The sequence below is a fragment of the Artemia sp. Qi Xiang Cuo genome, chromosome 3 (assembly GCF_049724085.1).
Source record: "Artemia sp. Qi Xiang Cuo chromosome 3, ASM4972408v1, whole genome shotgun sequence".
NCBI classification, from domain to species: Eukaryota; Metazoa; Arthropoda; class Branchiopoda; order Anostraca; family Artemiidae; genus Artemia; species Artemia sp. Qi Xiang Cuo.
In genome coordinates this window covers 17,870,449-17,888,561 of record NC_142796.1, presented here as the reverse complement: position 1 = coordinate 17,888,561, position 18,113 = coordinate 17,870,449, and the positions used below count along the sequence as shown (strand labels likewise).

Here is an 18,113-nt window from a genome sequence, read left to right as displayed (position 1 = left end):
TGTGTGTTGTGTGTGTGTGTGTGTAGTTTTTGTGTGTGTGTAAGTTTTGTGCGTGTGTGTGTGTGTAAGTTTTTGTGTGTGTGCGTAAGTTTTTGTGTGTGTGTGTGTGTGTGTAAGTTTTTGTGTGTTGTGTTTTTGTGTGTTTGTTAGTGTTTGTGTGTTTGTATGTTTTTGTGTTTTGTTGTTTGTTTTTGTGTGTGTGTGTGTGTGTGTGTGTAAGTTTGTGTGTGTGTAAGTTTTTGTGTGTGTGTGTGTGTAAGTTTTAGTGTGTGTGTGTAAGTTTTTGTGTGTGAGTGTAAGTTTTTGAGAGTGTGTGTGAGTTTTTGTGTGCTTGTCAGTTTTTGTGTGCATGTTAGTTTTCGTGTGCATATGTAGGTTTTTGTGTGTGGGTGTGTGTGTGTGTGTGTGTATGTTTTTGTGCGTGTGTGTGTGTGAGTTTTAGTGTTCATGTTTTAGTTTTTGTGTATGTGTGTGTGTGTTTGTGTGTGTCATTTTTTGTATGTGTGTTAGTTTTGGCGTGTGTGTGTGTGAGTTTTTTTTGTGTTCATGTGTTAGTTTTTGTGTATGTGTGTGTTTGTGTGTGTGTAAGTTTTTGTGTGTGTGTTAGTTTTGGCGTGTGTGTGTGTGAGTTTTCGTGTGTGTGTGTGTGTGTGTAATTTTTGTGTGTGTGTTTGTGTGTAATTTTGTGTGTGCATTTAAGTTTTTGTGTGAATGTTAGTTTTCGTGTGCATGTGTTAGTTTTTGTGTGTGTGTGTGTGTAAGTTTGTGTTTGTGTGTGTATGTTAGGTTTTGCGTGTGTGTGTAAGTTTTCGTGTGTGTGTGTGTGTGTGTATTTTTTAGTGTGATTGTTTAATTTATTTTGTCTTTAATTGTTGTCGTTTGCGTGCAAGTTTTAGTGTGTTTGTGTGTAATTTTTGTGAGTGTGTGTGTGTGTGTAAGTGTTTTTGCGTGTGTGTGTGTGTTTTTTTGTTTTCTTTTGTTAGTTTTTGTGTGTGTGTGTGTGTGTGTGTGTAAGTTTTTGTTTGTGTGTAATTTTTGGCGTGTGTGTGTGTGATTTTTCGCGTGTGTGTGTGTTTAAGTTTTGTGTGTGTGTGTGTAATTTTTTTTGTTAATGTAAGTTTTTGTGCGTATGTAAGTTTTCGTGTGCATGTGTAAGTTTTTGTGTGCTTCCCAAATCATAATTTTCTGAAAGGACACGTCTATGAAAGGCTATGAAATCTAGCTTAGAAAAGTCAAAAATAACAAATTAACCATCCCAAATCATAGGTTTCAGTCAACACACACCTACGAATGGCTATGAAATCCTGCTCAGAAAAGTCAAAGAATATCAACCCAAACACCCCCAAATCATAGGTTTCAGACATCACACACCTACGAAAGACTAAGAAATCTGGTTATGAAAAGTCAGATATAGCAAATTACATATCCCAAATCATAGGTTTCAGACAACAATCACCTATGAACGGATAAGAAACCTAGCTCAGAAAAGTCAAAAATAGCAAACTAGTCATCCCAAACTATATGTTTCAGACAACAAACACCTATGAAAGTCTAAGAAATCCAGCTAAGAAAAGTCAAAAGTAGCAATCCATCCACCCCAAATCATAGGTTTCAGACACTACACACCTATGATAGACTAAGAAATCCAACTCAGAAAAGCCTGAAATAGCAACCCACACATCCCAAATCATAGGTTTCAGACATCACACACCTACGAAAGACTAAGAAATCCGGTTATGAAAAGTCGAAAATAGCAAACTACACATCCCAAACTATTGGTTTCAGACAACATTTACCTACGAAATACTAGAAAACCTTAGCTCAGAAAAGCCTGAAATAGCAAACTACACATCCCAAATCGTAATGTTCTGACAACACATACCTATGAAAGGCTAAGAAACCTAGCTCAGAAAGGTCGAAAATAGCCAACTACTCATCCCAAACTCGAAGTTTCAGACACTACACACCTATGAAAGACTAAGAAATCCAACTCAGAAAAGCCCTAAATAGTAATTTACATATCCCAAATCATAAGTTTCAGACAGCATTCACCTACGAAATACTAAGAAACCTTAGCTCAGAAAAGTCTGAAATAGTCAACTACTCATCCCCAACTCGAAGTTTCAGACAACAAACACCTATGAGTGACTTAGAATCCTAGCTCTGAAAAGTCCAAAAAGCAAACTACACCTCCCAAATCATAATTTTCTGAAAGGACACACATATGATAGGCTAAGAAATCTAGCTCAGAAAAGTCAAAAATAGCAAATTAACCATCCCAAATCATAGGTTTCAGTCAACACACACCTACGAATGGCTAAGAAATCCAGCTCGGGCAAGTAAAAAAAATAGCAATCCACACACTCTAAATCATTGGTTTCAGACACAACACACCTACGAAAGACTAAGAAATCCGTTTATAAAAAGTCGGATATAGTAAATTATATATCCCAAATCATAGGTTTCAGACAACACTCACCTATGAACGGCTAAGAAACCTAGCTCAGAAAAGTCAAAAATAGCAAACTAGTCATCCCAAACTATAGGTTTCAGACAACAAACACCTATGAAAAACTAAGAAATCCAGCTCAGAAAAGTCAAAAGTAGCAAATTAATCATCCCAAATCATAGGTTTCAGTCAACACACACCTACGAATGGCTAAGAAATCCAGCTCAGAAAAGTCAAAAATAGCAAACTACATATCCCAAATCATCGGTTTTAGTCAACACACACCAACGAAAGACTAAGAAACCTAGCTCAGAAAAGTCAAAAATAGCAAACTATTCATCCCAGACTATTGGTTTCAGACATCATTCACCTACGAAATACTATAAAACCATAGCTCAGAAAACAATGAAATATCAAACTAGAAATCACAAATAATATTTTTCTGACAACTCATACCTATGAAATTCTAAGAAATCCAGCTCAGAAAAGTCGAAAATAGCAAACTACACATCCCAAATCATAGGTTTCAGACACCACTCACCTATGAAAGACTAAGAAATCCAACTCAGAAAAAGTCAAAAATAACAAACTACATATCCCAAATCATAAGTTTCACTCAACACACATCAACGAAAGTCTAAGAAACCTAGCTCATAAATGCCTGAAATAGCAAACTACTCATCCCAAACTATTGGTTTCAGACAACATTTACCTAGGAAATACTATGAAACCTTAGCTCAGAAAGCCTGAAGTAGCAAACTACACTTCCCAAATCATAGGTTTTAGACAACACACATCAACGAAAGACGGGTGCTCAGGGAGAGCCTTTGAGGGTCTGTCGGTCCCTTGAGGGTCGGTGGTCCGTTGGGAGCTCGGGGGGACGTTGGGGGCCCGGGGGATGGGCTTTGGGGGTCCGGAGAGGGCTGTTGGGGGGGGGGGTGGGCGTTGGGGGCGCTGGGTGGGCCTTTGGGTGCCTGGGGACATTTGGGGACCGGTGGAGGGCCTTTGGGGCACAGGGTGGTCGTGTGGGGGTCTGGGGGGCACTTGAGGACTGATTGGTCCTTTGGGAGCCCGGTGGACCTTTGGGGGCCGGGGAGGGCCTTTGGGGGTCCGGGGGCCAGTTGGGAGCTGGGGGACATTTGGGGACCGGTGGAGGGCCTTTGGGACCCCGTTGGTCCTTTGGAGCTCGATGGGCCTTTGGGGGGGCCCGGGGATGGCCATTGGGGGTCTGGGTGGGCCTTTGGGGCACAGGGAGGGCCTTTGGCTGCCTGGGCAGCCTTTGGGGCAAGGTAGGGCCTTTGGGACCCCGTTGGTCCTTTGGGGGCCTGGGGGACCTTTGAGGACCAGGGGAGGGCCTTTGGGGCAGTTGGGGACCGGTGGAGGGCCTTTGGGACCCCGTTGGTCCTTTGGGAGCCCGGGGGACCTTTGAGGACCAGGGGAGGACCTGTGGGGGTCCGGAGGGGCAGTTGGGGGCCGGTGGCGGGCCTTGGGGACCCGGTTGGGCCTGGGGGCGCTCGCTGGTCCGTGGGGGGGCCCGGGGAGGGCCTTGGGGGGGCGGGGTGGGCCTTTGGGGGCGCCGGTGGCCCTTTGGGAGCTTGGCGGGCCTTTGCGGGTCCGGGGGGACAGTTGGGGGCCTGGGGGTCATTTGGGGACCGGTGGAGGGTCTTTGGGAGCTTGGGGGGGGCTTTTGAGGACCGGGGGCTTCCTTCGGGGTTGGGGTAGGAGGATTGGAACCCTTTGGGGTTGGGTTAGAGGACCTCACAACACTGTTCAAATGAAACTTGTGTATTATAACGACCACACTCAAAACCTCTTCCAAAATCTCTTCAAAAATCTTCTTTTAAAATGTCTCTATCTGTTTCGCCGAAATAGTTCCATAACCTGTCTAAAACGGTTTCGCCCAAATAATCCCTAAACGTAAATTCAGCGTGTTCCTTTGTTGTTGGCATCTCTGCGCTAACGCATTTCAAATTAATAAGAAACCTGATTCCCGCGCTAAAACAATTCATCGCTAAGATGTTTCTTTGGAGAATTGTTTTCCAAGGCCTTTGGTTATTAATATCCTTTGGAGTTCGACCAGTAGAACTGTTCCCGAGGCAAAGACATTAATGATTTGGATCTATTCCTGGAGAAATGTTTCTAGTCGAAAATTTTTAAAGTCTGACAGATGATGTCATTGATTGATTGATCTGTCAAGAAATGGGGAATTAATTTGTTGTTTCTAAGGGGAATTATTGATTCACGATAGGTGAATTGAGGTCGACTGCACAGGTGTTCCAAGGTCGATGTTGTTGTAAGTGCACGCTCTCAGCGAATGTCAAGGTCGATGTTGTTGTTGTTGACACACTTTGATTACGCAAACAAGTTCTCGGAAATTCACTTCCCCCTCGAGTCCCAGATCAATAACATTGTTTCCCGTTAGAATTCAATGCGCATGTGCAACCTTCGTCCCGGAGTTATTACACATAGAAACATCAAATAAATCGACCTTGGAAAAAGAGGTCATTGACCGATTACGCAATCTTTCTCCCTAGGGAGGCTATGCCCATATAAGGAGTTCGTTCCGTATTCTATGCCCATATTTGGTGTTCGTTCCGGACCTCCTGACCCCTCTCTACTGACAGAACCAAATAGAAGTATTTGGTCCAGTTTATTGTCTATGTCGAGTCGGGCTGAATAATACGTGTACCATCTTAAGCATGTGTCTCCAAAAAGATAACTCAGAATTTGATTTGGTCTCAGACAGACAGGTTTAATCCAAAAAACACAAATGCATCACTAGTTTGTGTCGGGTGGAATATCTGGGCTTTAGACTGCAAAAACTTTCCCAAACTCATTATCAGGCAATCGTGCCAGTGCTGGAGCTGGAGCAGCGACAACCCTAGCACTTCAAATGCCTTTTCAGAGGGAACAACCTTCCCCAAAAAACATGAATGCGAAGGATCCCTGAGATTTAGAAGACCTTGCGGGTAGAGGTTTCTCTTCGGAAGTGAATAATTAATAATAGTTCTTTTGGCCAAGCCCCTTCATGTTTAATATTTTTAATCAAGTGAACAATGGCCTTTGATTCAGACACGCGATTGTTATCTTTGCATGCAATTTATTCACACAATCTTTATTTTTATTTTTATACATTGATGATCAATTACATTCACAAAAAAGAAGTTAAAAAAACTTTGGAGCATAAAAATCATTTTTTAAAGTATAGTTTGGAGCACATTTGAGTTTGGAGCACATGAGTTTGGAGCACATGAAGTGTTTTTTTCATATTGGAAAAATATGAGCATTCACTTGCCAAACCAGTCATATTCGTAAAAACTTATAACAGAGAAAATTTGACAGAGAATATACATAGCAGGTTTCGAACACGTGTACTGGAGGAGGGCTTTAGTCCCATTTTCTTCTCTAAAATCACGAGATTAATACGGTTTTTCCGATAATCTTTGATGTTTTCCATAGATTTGTCCATTTTTTTTCTACCATTTCTCGAAATCATGAACCCCCTTTCCTCCCCCCAAAAATTATAGGCAGCGCTAATTCGTATGGAAGGAGTTGTCGTAGAAACTTCGTAAGAGGCTCATTCCATTTGAAATTCAAAGTTCTAGTCCCCTTTTTTTAAATCAAAAGTGACTGGAAGACAACTACCCCCCTCCCCTGAACCGTTTATCTTAAAAAATATCCAATCAAAATATTGAGATAGCAATCTTGAGCAGCATATTTCAAAGGTCCAAAATCTGTTTCTCTGGGGATAACACCCCCCCACCCCGCCCTCGGGACAAGGGTTGTAAGTTTTAAAAATCGCCCATTGTCAACGTAAAGCATTTGTTACCGGGAAAGGGGATATGTTTGACCTTTTGTGTCCAAAAAGGTCAAGGCCACTCAGGTAAATCTTTCAGGGACGTTTAAAGGGAGTGTTGAACTAAATCAAAACGCACTGTGTGTTAGCGGGTTGTCAAAAGGGCGTATCCCAGGAATGACTTTGAGTATTAAGTTGGAACTTTCAGGGAACGATGAGGGGAGTAATCAATTGACCAAAAGGCAATATATGCATGCTACTACTATTACTGCTACTACTACTACTACTGCTACTACCACAGCTACTACTCCTACGACAACCACTATTGCTACTGCTATTACAATTACTATATCTAGAGCGACTACTACGGAGGCTGAGGATGTTGAGGTGAAACTTTCAGGGAATGTTAAAGGGAGTGTTGAACTAATTCAAAACACACTATTTGCATGCGGGTTGTCAAAAGGGTGAATCTCAGGAATGACTTAGAGTATTAAGCTGGAGCTTTCAGCGAATTATGAGGGGGATGATCAAATGAACAAAAGGTAATATGTGCACGCTACTACTACTACAACTACTACTACTACAGCTACAACTATTACTGTTACTTCAACAACTACTACTAATCCTACTGCAGCTACTATTTCCAAGGCGACTACTACTAAGGCTGAGGATATTAAGGGGAAGAATTCAGGGAATGTTAGAGGGAGCGGTGAACTAAATCAAAACATACTATGTGATTACGGGTTGTCAAAAGGGCATATATTAGGAATGACTTAGAGTTTCAAGTCGGAAATTTCAGGGGATGATGAGGAAGATGATCAATTGCCAAAAGACAATATATGAACGCTGCTACTACTACTAGTACAACTGTCACTACTACTATTACTGCTATTACAACTATTAGTACTGCTACTACTATTATTACTGCTGCCCTAACCAAAACAACCCCTACTACTACTGCTACTACAAATATTATTTCTAAGGCGACTTCTACTAAGGCTGAGGATATTACGGCGAAACTTTCTGGAAATATTGAGGTGTAAGTTGAACTAAATCAACGCACTGTGTGCATACAGGTTGTCAAAAGAGCACATCGGCAAAATCTTATGAACGTCTTTACGTATTAAGTTGAAACTTCCAGGGCATGATGTTCAACTGAACAAAAGGCAATACGTGCAAGCTACTACTGCTACAATTGTTGCTAATACTGCTAATACAGCTACTACAACTACTACTACAACTACTACTACTGCTACTACTACTACTCTTACTACAGCTATTATGACTCTTAATACTACTAAAGCTTAGGGTAGGTAGATGCAAATTTCAGGAAATATTGAGGGAATGGTTGAATAAAATCAAAACAAACTTTGTGTATGCAGATTGTCAAAAGGGAGCATCTTAGGAATGACTTAGGGTATTAAGTTGGAACTTGCAGGAGATGGTGAGGGGAATGATCAATTGACGAAAAGGCAATATGTATACGGTACTACTCCACCTACTACTGTTACTACTACAAAAACTACTACAAGTACTACTTCTATTGTGACTACTGCTAAGGCTGAGGATATTAAGGTGAAAATATTAGGAAATGTTGAGGGTGAAGTTGAAGTAAATTAAAACACTATGTGCCCACAGGTTGTCCAAAGGGCGGATCAGGAATTTCTTAGGATGGCTTAGAGCATTAAGTTGAAACTTCCAGGGCATGACGAGAGAAATGTTCAACTGACCAAAGTCCAAAAGGCACTAGATAGGCTTACACATTACTACTGCTACTTCTATTACTGCTACTGCTAACAATACTACTATTATTACTACTACTACTAATACTCTTACTACTTCTACAGTGACTACTACTACTACAACTTAGGCTAAGGGTATGAAGGTGAAAATTTCCAGAAATATTGAGCTGTAATTGAACTAAATCAAACAAACATTGTGTGCACGCAGGTTGTCAAAAGGTTGTATCAGCGATATCTTAGAAACGGCTTGGAGTATGAAGTTGAAACTTACAGGACTTGTTTTGGGTTGTTGGACTAATCAAAAGGCGCACTGCTACAACTACTGCGATTACTGCTACTAGTGAGGCTAATGATAGGCTATTAAAGTGAAACTTCCAGGGAATGTTTAGGGGGAGTTGATACAGACTTTTGAAATTTTGTAGGTATAACAATCTATTTATAACCAATACAGTGTTTGGTCATAAAATGGCTCATAAGTTAACACGGTATTGACGTGATGGTTAGACAGCCAACCTTATTGATTATGTTATTGTAAACCGAAGACTGGCAAGATCAATACAAGATACTAGGGTATATAGGAGTGCCGTTATTGATGTTAAAAGTAAAGATCACCATCTAGTAGTGTCAAGGGTTAATTTAAAGCTGAAATCAGTGCTTCCATTCCACTAAAGTGGGAATAAAGTATATAAGTGCGAAAAAAAGAGTAGAATTAAAGTAGGACACAATCCGGAAGTAAGTATGCTATCGTGCTTACTATTTGAACAAAAACGTTAACAAAATTGATTCTCACGCTATATTACCAGTGTTTCTACTTAAAATTTTTTTCAATCCCTTAAAGGCTGGTGGAAAATCCCTAAGAATCCCAATTTTCAGTACCAAAATCCCTCAAAGTTTCCCCTTTTTCTGACTTCTTTCCAGGTCACATGTAAAGATCTATTAGGCTGACTTTTAATAGCATTTGTTCAAGACGACCTATTTTGCAACTCAAGACCTTTTACGTGGCCCAAAATATCTTCTTTTGATGTTTAAAACAATGGCTTATATTTCTCGACTAGTTTAGTTCGATTTTGATTTATAGATTCCGGGTCTAGATCTCAAATTCTGGGCCGCATGAATATATTTTATTTATTTATTTATTTTTGCCATTATTTCTAATTTTTGCAATACCCTCGTTTTTATTTGAATTGGTACGAAGGATTAGCATGAATGATATCGAACCGGTCGCTTTTTCACGCATTATTTTTATTTTGACCTTTTTTATATTGAGTTGTTAACTTGAAGTAGCAAATGGATCACATAAAGCTGGACTTAAGGACAGCGCCTGCATTTTGATCTTTTGAATTATTCGATGTTAACTAGTGTAGAATGCTACCTGTCTCCCAGTTTCCCAGCATATGCCGAATGTAGGCGCAATTTAATTTTATTTAGGAGAATTTAACGAGAATTACCAACTAATAAGATTTCAGAGAAAATACAAAATACTAAGATTAATACCCCGAGTCACCATTGCCGTCTCCATCCCCATAGTCTTTCCCAATGCCTAAAAAAGCCACGTATTTGGACGCAGTCGCATCGGATTTGACGGACTTCATTTTTTTTGTTTGAACTCTCGGTGAACACGGGGGGGCCTTAGCTTCATCCCATACCTGACAGAAATCGTCGCAGCCAAAGTTACGTTTTTGAGCCTATTCCTCCTTTTCATTTTTTACTGTTTTCAGAATGCTGAAGACATGAAGACTGTTTACTGTTTACTGTTTTCTGAAGACATGAATGACATGAAGAACGCTAGTGAATTTTAGCCTATTCCTCCTTTTTGAGCCTATTCCGTTTTTGAGCCTATTCCTCCTTTTCATTTTTTACTGTTTTCAGAATGCTGAAAAGTCTTTCCACAACAACATTAAAGCAGCGAAGTCCAAAAATAAACCGAATGACATGAAGAACGCTAGTGAATTTTAGCACTCCACTTGGCGTCTTGATGGATGCCACCCAATTCCAAAAATAAAACCTTCAGTCCTTCCCCGCTGGTTGTTTTGTTTCAAATTTCGCGGGTCTATCTAAGTCCGACAAAAACTAGAACGTTTGTCAACCGCTTTTACCGAAATCCCGAAGATGTATCCAAATTTCCTATTTCCGTAACAAAAATCCATAGGCTCGGCAAGAAAAAAAGTGGAAAACCCAAATTTAAAGTAGAAATAAAGTACTAAAGTAGGTCTAAAAATATTAGAGGAAAAACATTCAAAATAAAGTAGTCCACTCTAAAATATAGTAGAAATGGAAGCACTGGTTGAAATATCGGAAGGGTAACTACCTACAGGGAAGTTATGATGTTGATAGACTCCAGGATGAGAATTTGAGAGAAACTTTCCAGGAACAGTTGAATACAAAACTCGAGAGTTTAAAATTTGATAATGTGAAAGATGGTTAGAATAATTTTAGAAAAATAATTTGTGAAGTTGCTGAAGATGTTCTAGGGAAGAAAACTAGAACTGCAGCTAAGAATATTAGTAACAAAGCTTTATGTTTAATAGAAAAGAGAAAGAACTTGTACAAGAATTATCTGAGTAGTAGATCATATGAAAACAAAAGAAATTTAAAGACAGTGGGGAAAGTATTAAACAATTAACTAGGGAGGTGTGAAGTGGAGGCTATGGATAAAATTACCGAGGGTCTGGAAGATGTAACTAGACGGCATAATAGTAAAATATTGTACTGGCATGTTAACACATTGAGAGGGAGTAGTCAATCTGGACTTGGCCCAAATAAAGATAAGAATGGGGCCGCAATTAGCGATAAGGAAAACACTAAAGAGAGATGGGCCGAACATTTTGAGAATTTGCTTAACCGAAATAGAGTTGCAGGAAAAGATATAGAGGAAAATGAAAAGGTTTGTGATACCTTGGATGTGAAGGAAGATTTGTTTTGTGAGGAGGAATTAGCAACAGTACTAAAAGGATTAAAAAATAATAAGGCTTCAGGTGCTGATAGGGTGGTAAATGAATTTCTTAAGTACGGTGGCTCTGAGGTTAAAAATAAGTTACTGAAGATTATGAATATGATTTTTAAAAAAGGGCAAGTACCTAACGATTTTAGGAAAACCTTAATTAAGCCACTTTATAAGAAAGGTGATAAAAGTGAGTGTGGTAATTATCGAAGCATTAGTATCGTCTCTGTAGGTAGTAAATTACTTAGTAATATCATACTTTTTAGACTGAGAGATGCCGTAGGCAAAGTTTTAAGAGAAGAACAGTGCGGTTTTAGAAAAGGTAGAGGATGTGTCAACCAAATTTCCACTCTTAGGCTAATAATTGAGATGTGCCTGAGTTTTAAAACACCTTTGGTCCTCAGTTTCATAGATTATGAGCAAGTGTTCGATTCTGTTGATAGAAGAGCTTTAGTAAAGGTTTTATCCTTGTATGGTATACTAGACAAACACATTAAAGTGATTAGTGCTATGTACGAGAATAACGCTGCTGCGGTTAAGGTAGGAAATGAGGTTAAAAGCTGGTTTTGTATTAAATCAGGAGTTAAGCAGGTTTGTGTTCTATTCCCCTTTATATGGATTATTTTGATGGACTTTGTTTTAAGGAGCACAAGAAAGGCAATGGGAGACCACGGAATTAAATAGGGAGGAAAAAGTCTCCTGGACTTGGATTATGCTGATGATTTAAGCATCCTAGATGAAAGTGTGAGCAAAATGAACGAAGTTTTAGAGGTTTTGTGAGTTCAGGGTGCTAGAATAGGTTTGAAAATTAATGTTAAGAAGACTAAGTCACTAAGGCTAGGACTAAGTGAAGATGAAAAGGTGATGTTGGGTAATGAAAAGATTGATCAGGTGGGCAGCTTCGCTTACCTTGGTAGTATTATTACTAAATATGGTGGGAGCAGTGAAGATGTTAAAAGCAGAATAGCCAATGGCCAGGCTGCTTTTTCACAGTTAAAAAAAAGTCTGGAAGAATAGGAAGATAAGTCTGCAAATCAAGATTAGAATATTAGAAGCTACAGTGAAGACAGTGGTCGAAAATGGCTCTGAAGCATGGACGCTCCGAAAAGCGGATGAAGATTTGCTAGATGCTTTCCAGAGAAATTGCTAAAGGATTGTTCTGGGTACCCGGCTGACTGACTGTATTTCAAACAATAGGCTATACGAAAAATGTGGTTCAATACGGCTCTCTAGGGCTATAATGAAAGAAAGGTGGAGGTGGCTAGAGCACGTTGTGCGGATGAAAGATGACAGATTGCCGAAGATTGTTCTTTTCGGCCAACCGTCTAGGGCTAAACGGAAAGCAGGTCGTCCCCGTCTGGGTCGGAGGATGTCATAAAGAAAGATTTAAAGGAAATGGGAACTTTGTGGGCGGGTGTTAAAAGGGAGGCTTTGAATAGATTGGGGTGGAGGAGGAGCATGCGTAGCCGTGTTGGCCTCAGGCGGCTTGGTGCTGCGGTGAGTTGGTAGTAGTAGTAGTAGTAGTAATTTGGGATTAACTAGAGGGAGCCGAACAAAGTCAAACCGCACTACTTTCAGGGCATGTTGAGGGGGATGTCAAACTAACCAAAAGGCACTATGTACACGTTACCACTATTGCTAGTATTACTACTGCTACAAATACGACTTCTACTGAGGTTAAGGGTATTAAGTTGTAACTTCTGGGAATATATAGGGGGAAGTTAAACAAAATCCAAATGCACCATGCGCATTCACTTTGCCAAAGGGATGTGGTAAGAATTTCTTAGGAGTGTTAAATTGAAACTTTCAGGGTGTGTTAACAGGGACGTTACACTGACCAAATTCACGTTCTTAAAGGGGTGTAATAGCTATATACCAGGAACAGCTTAGAGTATACTATACGCAATTTACTACTGCTACTGTTAATACTACTACTAAGGCTATTAAGGAGAAATTTTCAATAAATGCTAAGGGGGATATTGAATCAAATTGAAACACGAAATGTGTATGCAGGCTATCAAAAGGGCGTATCAGCAGTATCTTAAGAACGGTTAATAGTATTAGGGTGAAACTTTCGGGGTATGTTGAACTAATAAAAATGCACTATGTACATACTAGTACAGAAAGTAGTAGTACTACTACTGCTATTAGTATCACTATTATTACGGCTAATTTTATTAGCGTGGAACTCTCAGGGACTGCTGAGGGCGGCTTTGAGCTAAATCTAAATAAATTATGTAAATACCAGCTATCAAAAGGGTGTATTAGCAATATCTCAGAAATGTTTTAAAGTCTAAAGTTGAAATTATCAGGGCATGAGGAGGGGCTATTGAACCAAACCAAAAAGGAAAAATGTGAACACCATTGCTGCGACTGCAACTAATGCTGCTACTGCTATAACCTATATTATTATTAATATTATTACTTCTGCTGTTAAAACTACTACTCTTGATATGCTAAGGTATTAGTAAATTTTTCATGGAATGATGAGTGCTGTGTTCAACTGAATCAAAACACACTATGGACATGTGAGTTATCAAGGGGGTGTATTAGCAATATCCTAGCAACGTCTAGAGGCATTAAGCTGGAACTTCCAGGGCTATCAATATTACTACCATATTTTCTACTACTTCTAATACTGCTACAGCCAAACTAAATCAAAATATTTTATGTGCCCCCAGGTTGTCAAAATAGAGCAGAATGTCAGATATCCAGATATCCAGGAAGGATATCTTAGGACTGGTATAGCGTATAAAGTAGAAACTTTCAGGGAAAGTTGATGTTGCTTCAAAACTAAATCAAACTGCATTGAGTGCTTGGTGGTTGTCAATAAGAATATCTCGATCTCAAGAACGACTGAGGGTATCAAGTTAGAACTTTCAGAGCTGCTACTAATACTGCTTTTGCTCTTACTATTTTGCTAAGTAAAAAGGGCGCAAGCATATCCAGATTGTCAAAATGGTATAGATACAATGTCTTGGGAATAGAATGCAATATTAAGTTTTATTTTTTTGGAAAAGTTGAGGTGTGAAACTAAATCAAAATATACTGTGCACATCCAGATTTTGTCAAATCCAAAATTAGTAAGACTTTCAGAAATGAACATCAGTATATATTTTAAGCTTCAATTGACGTTTCATTTGTTTGTTTGGCTTTTAAGTAATCTTGGTTATGATTTTTTTTTAAGCACAAAATAAGCACTGTTTTCAATTAAGAACAAGTTATGCTCTGGTCTTCAGAAGACACAAGGGCATCAGCCCTACTTCTCTTAGTCTCTGCTCATTTTGAGTTTTACTGTAATTTCTATTCGTTTTGGATTTCATATATTTATTGACGGTGATTGATGATAGTTATACGCTTGAAAAAGTTATTTGACTTTATTTCTACTCATGTTTGGCTTACTGTAGCTCATTACTGCTGATTTTCGAAAAAGGAAAGGAACACCTAAAAAAGTTGTGAAATCTTAATGAAATTCATATCATTAGATTCAGCGGAACTTCGTATTTATCAGAAAAAATGTGAAACTTCGTATTTTTTTTTGGCAGAAGAAAGATCATGAATGCGTGTTTATTTCTTATTTTATCATCTTTTTTTCCAGGTGTGATAGTATAAAACCAATCGTCATAAAGACTGAGAGAGGACTCATTCAATTATAAATTAAAAGTTCTAGTGCCTTTTTAAGTTACCAGAAAGGTTGGAGGGCAAAGAGCCCCCTCCCATGCCCCTTTTTCCCAAAAGTTATTTATAACCATTTTGTTTAGCATTGTTGAAAAATAAAATAACTGTGCCTCTGGGAAAGACATTACCCCCCCCCCCCCCCAACAGCCCTAGGGGAAAGGGCTGCAAGTTATGAAATTTTCTCATTCTTTACATATAGTATTTGTTATTGGGAAGTATCCGGACATCTTTTTCGGAGGGAGAGGGTTGAGTTTTCTGAGGGAGGTTCTTACACGGGGAGGATTTTCAGCGGAAAGTGAAGTTTACGGGGCTGAGCTTTCTACGGAAATTTTTTTTCAGAATACCTACACAAAACTCTTTTTGTTTGTCTCACTTTTTCTTTGGTGACACAATTCTACATGTGGAGATGTTCCAGATGAATTGTCCGGGGGTTATCTTCAGCAGCGTTGGAATTGCCTGTGAGATTTTTCCCTAGGAGGAGGGATTTTCTGAGGAAGAAATTCTCCATGGGGGAATAATCTATGACAGAAACTTTTCACTGGTGTTGGGAGGGGGAAAAGATTTCCCTGGGAAAATTTTCAAGGATCGGGAGATTTCCTGCATGATTTGAAAAAGATCAGAAATCAAACAGTAACATGACGTTTTTCAAATGAAAGTAAGTTAAGGAGAATTTTCCAGGCAGAATTATCCATAGGAAATTTTCCGGTGGGAATTTTTTGGGAAAGCTCTTATGCAGGAGGAGCTTCCCATTTAGGAATTTTTCTTTTTGGTATTCAATGGAGAAATTACTAAACGAAAAGAAAGTATTCCGAATATTAGGGGGTGCCCCCTTCTCAATAGTTTGCTCTTTACGCTAAAGTTTGAATTTTAGTTCCAATTCCTTAAGAACTACTACTGAAACACAAAGACCGTTTAGTTGGAAAAACAAACTTTTCAAAGTACTAAAAAACTTTAGCGTAAATAGTGAGGTATTGAGGAGGTGGCAACCCCCCTCATATACGGAATTTTAACGTTGTTCCTTACTTTCAGTTACAAAAAAAAATGTTTTTTTTCAATTTAATGAAAACAAAGGTGGATGCTAAAACTTTAAGATGAAAATAATTATCCTTTTATGTGAGAGATCATGATGTAACTTCAAATACGGCATAAATTAAGCTTTTTTTCGCAGAGAGGAGCGAAGGGGGAGAAACTCATAGGGCGAGGGGATGGTGGACACCATATACACAGAATAATTGAAGCAAGCTACAAGTTATAATGTCGCTTTTTAATTTCATTAGAAGACACTTATTTTTGAATTTGATTTCTTTCCATTACCCATGGCTCTCTTAAAAGTGATATGGAATACCACCCCAACACTCACTGTACCCGCTGAATTTGAACTTTTACGTAAAAATTTTTACGTAAAAATATTTCTCGTGGTGGGGGAGAAACTGAAACTTAAAAATCAATTTTTGGTTCTCATATTTTCCCCTGTTTTCAAAAGTCTTATTCTTAAAGGACAACCGCTCTGCCGTCACTTTTCCTTCTATGTAGGTTAGCCTGTGAATATAGGCTAAAAAGTTCTTTACCAGTTGCCCTTTTAAAACATTTGAACTGAAAATTTATCTTTTCAAAGCGAATGCACATCAATTTTGCCCTTGCCCTTGCTCATTCCCATTGCCCTTGCGGTAGACCATTCGTTTCCAAGGTAGTGGTGAAATAAGTCAACCTTAAGTGTAAAAAGTAGTGGCTGAGGATTGGGTAGCCTCCTGAACTACGGAATAATCGCTCTTGGTTTTAGGTATTAATGTCGCTCTTTACTTGCATTTGAAAAATAACTTGTTTTTTTATTTAAGTTCATCAACCAAAAGATGAATTGCAAGTTAAAATACAATTTATCCCTCTTTCGATCCTGACTTTTGTTTATAAATGAAAACACCTAAGATAGGCTTAGAAAATAGATTGATGTCTTACGTTTGAGCAGTTCTTGATTTCCCTGGAGTGCTAATCCCTGGACCATCTTGAGCTCCACTTCCTCTATTATGTTTTTGCCCTTGTTTAGCTAAATATCGACCCCCGCTTCTGCAAGATGTTTGTAGATTTTCCATAGATCCATAGAGTTTACGAAGATATCTTTTCATATTATTTTCTTGAGATACCATTTTCTGTTCTATATTCAATATCATTGTCTTCACAATGGTAAATTGGTCGGCAATCTGACTCTCTATATTGTGCAACCTGTCTTCAATTTCCCCTGCAAGAGGATGAAACAGATCTAATGGTTACAGTTATTCAGAAATGAAATGCTGAGACTCTTGATACATTATTAAGTAAATATCTGTTATGTCGGTCATGATATTGACAACTAATTGAGACCATCACTCGTCTCATAATGAACTTGAACACTGAGGGAGAGGGAGAGGGAGAGTGAGGAGAATAAAGTGGGGAATTTTCGAATTTTAATACTGACCCTACGCATGACTCAAATTATCGCTGACTAGGAAAGTGAGGGGTCATCGACTTTCATAAATTACGTACACCAGGTGGCGCATGACAAGCGTTTAAAAAGCGTGCCAACCGTGGAAGAAATGGGTCAAGCGTTGTGGGGACTGGCCCAACCGTGGAAGAACTTTGCGGCACACAGAGCTCACCAATATGTACACCAGATGATGGAAAATGGGCAACTCCTTGATGAGAAGTATTTACATAAGAAATTACTGTGAAGTTTGACAAAATTTAGGGGGCTTTTCCCCTGATAAATGGCTAAGATCTCGATAAATCATCCAATAAAAGAGAAAAGTGCGGAGTAATTTATTTTGAAGGGGCCTGAACTTTTTTATGGGGGGGGGAATATTCCAAATAAACAGAATATAAGACAAATTATATGGAATACATAATAAATTAAACAATAAGGTAAAAATGCATGATTTTAGTAGATTACGGGCTCAAAGGCCTCAATCTTCCATACGTGCCTGATAACAGAGTAAGTATATTTGTGAAGCCCCGTATTTCTGTATACGTCTGGCGGAAACATCCCCATAAATAGACCCCGGCGCCGCGCCGGCGGATCGCCCGAACGCCACCGACGAGACGCCCTGTCGAACGCCACCGAACGCTCGTAACGCCGCAGCCGGTAGAGGTGGCGGCGTTCGGTCGACTTTAAATTAATTTTGCGGCAATTCTTTATTGCGTCAACCGCAAAGTCGGAGCTTTTCCTTCTCGTATGGTTTAGTATTTCGATTTTCCTGATTAGAAATCAAGCAGGGGTTACACTATCCCCGAGTTTTTGGGAATTTCCCCCAAAATCTATGCGTCACCCCGAAAAAATAATTTGGTTCCCCGAATCCCCGAAAATCACTCAATCACGGTGCCACCCCTAGCGATTTATCACCAGTGACTTTCCCTGCCAAATACTACTTTGCATACCATAATTCTTCACTACTCTCTTGTTCATTCTTTTCGTCTCTTTTGTTACTTTGCATAAAAACCAGAAAGATGCTATATGCAATTGCAAATATTGCAATATAC

The 18,113-nt window shown here is 39.2% G+C and overlaps 2 protein-coding genes across 2 annotated transcripts in view; one reads left to right on the top strand and one right to left on the bottom strand.

Annotated features, from left to right (window-relative positions):
* Positions 1–18,113, bottom strand: part of LOC148953822 (uncharacterized) — a 129,438-nt gene that overhangs the window by 70,056 nt on the left and 41,269 nt on the right. Inside the window, exon 3 of the mRNA XM_089086832.1 lies at positions 16,560–16,839. Coding sequence (XP_088942958.1) covers positions 16,560–16,839 — 280 coding nt within the window. The remainder of the gene's footprint in view (positions 1–16,559; positions 16,840–18,113) is intronic.
* Positions 1–18,113, top strand: part of LOC148953823 (uncharacterized) — a 140,058-nt gene that overhangs the window by 84,106 nt on the left and 37,839 nt on the right. The window lies entirely within an intron of this gene.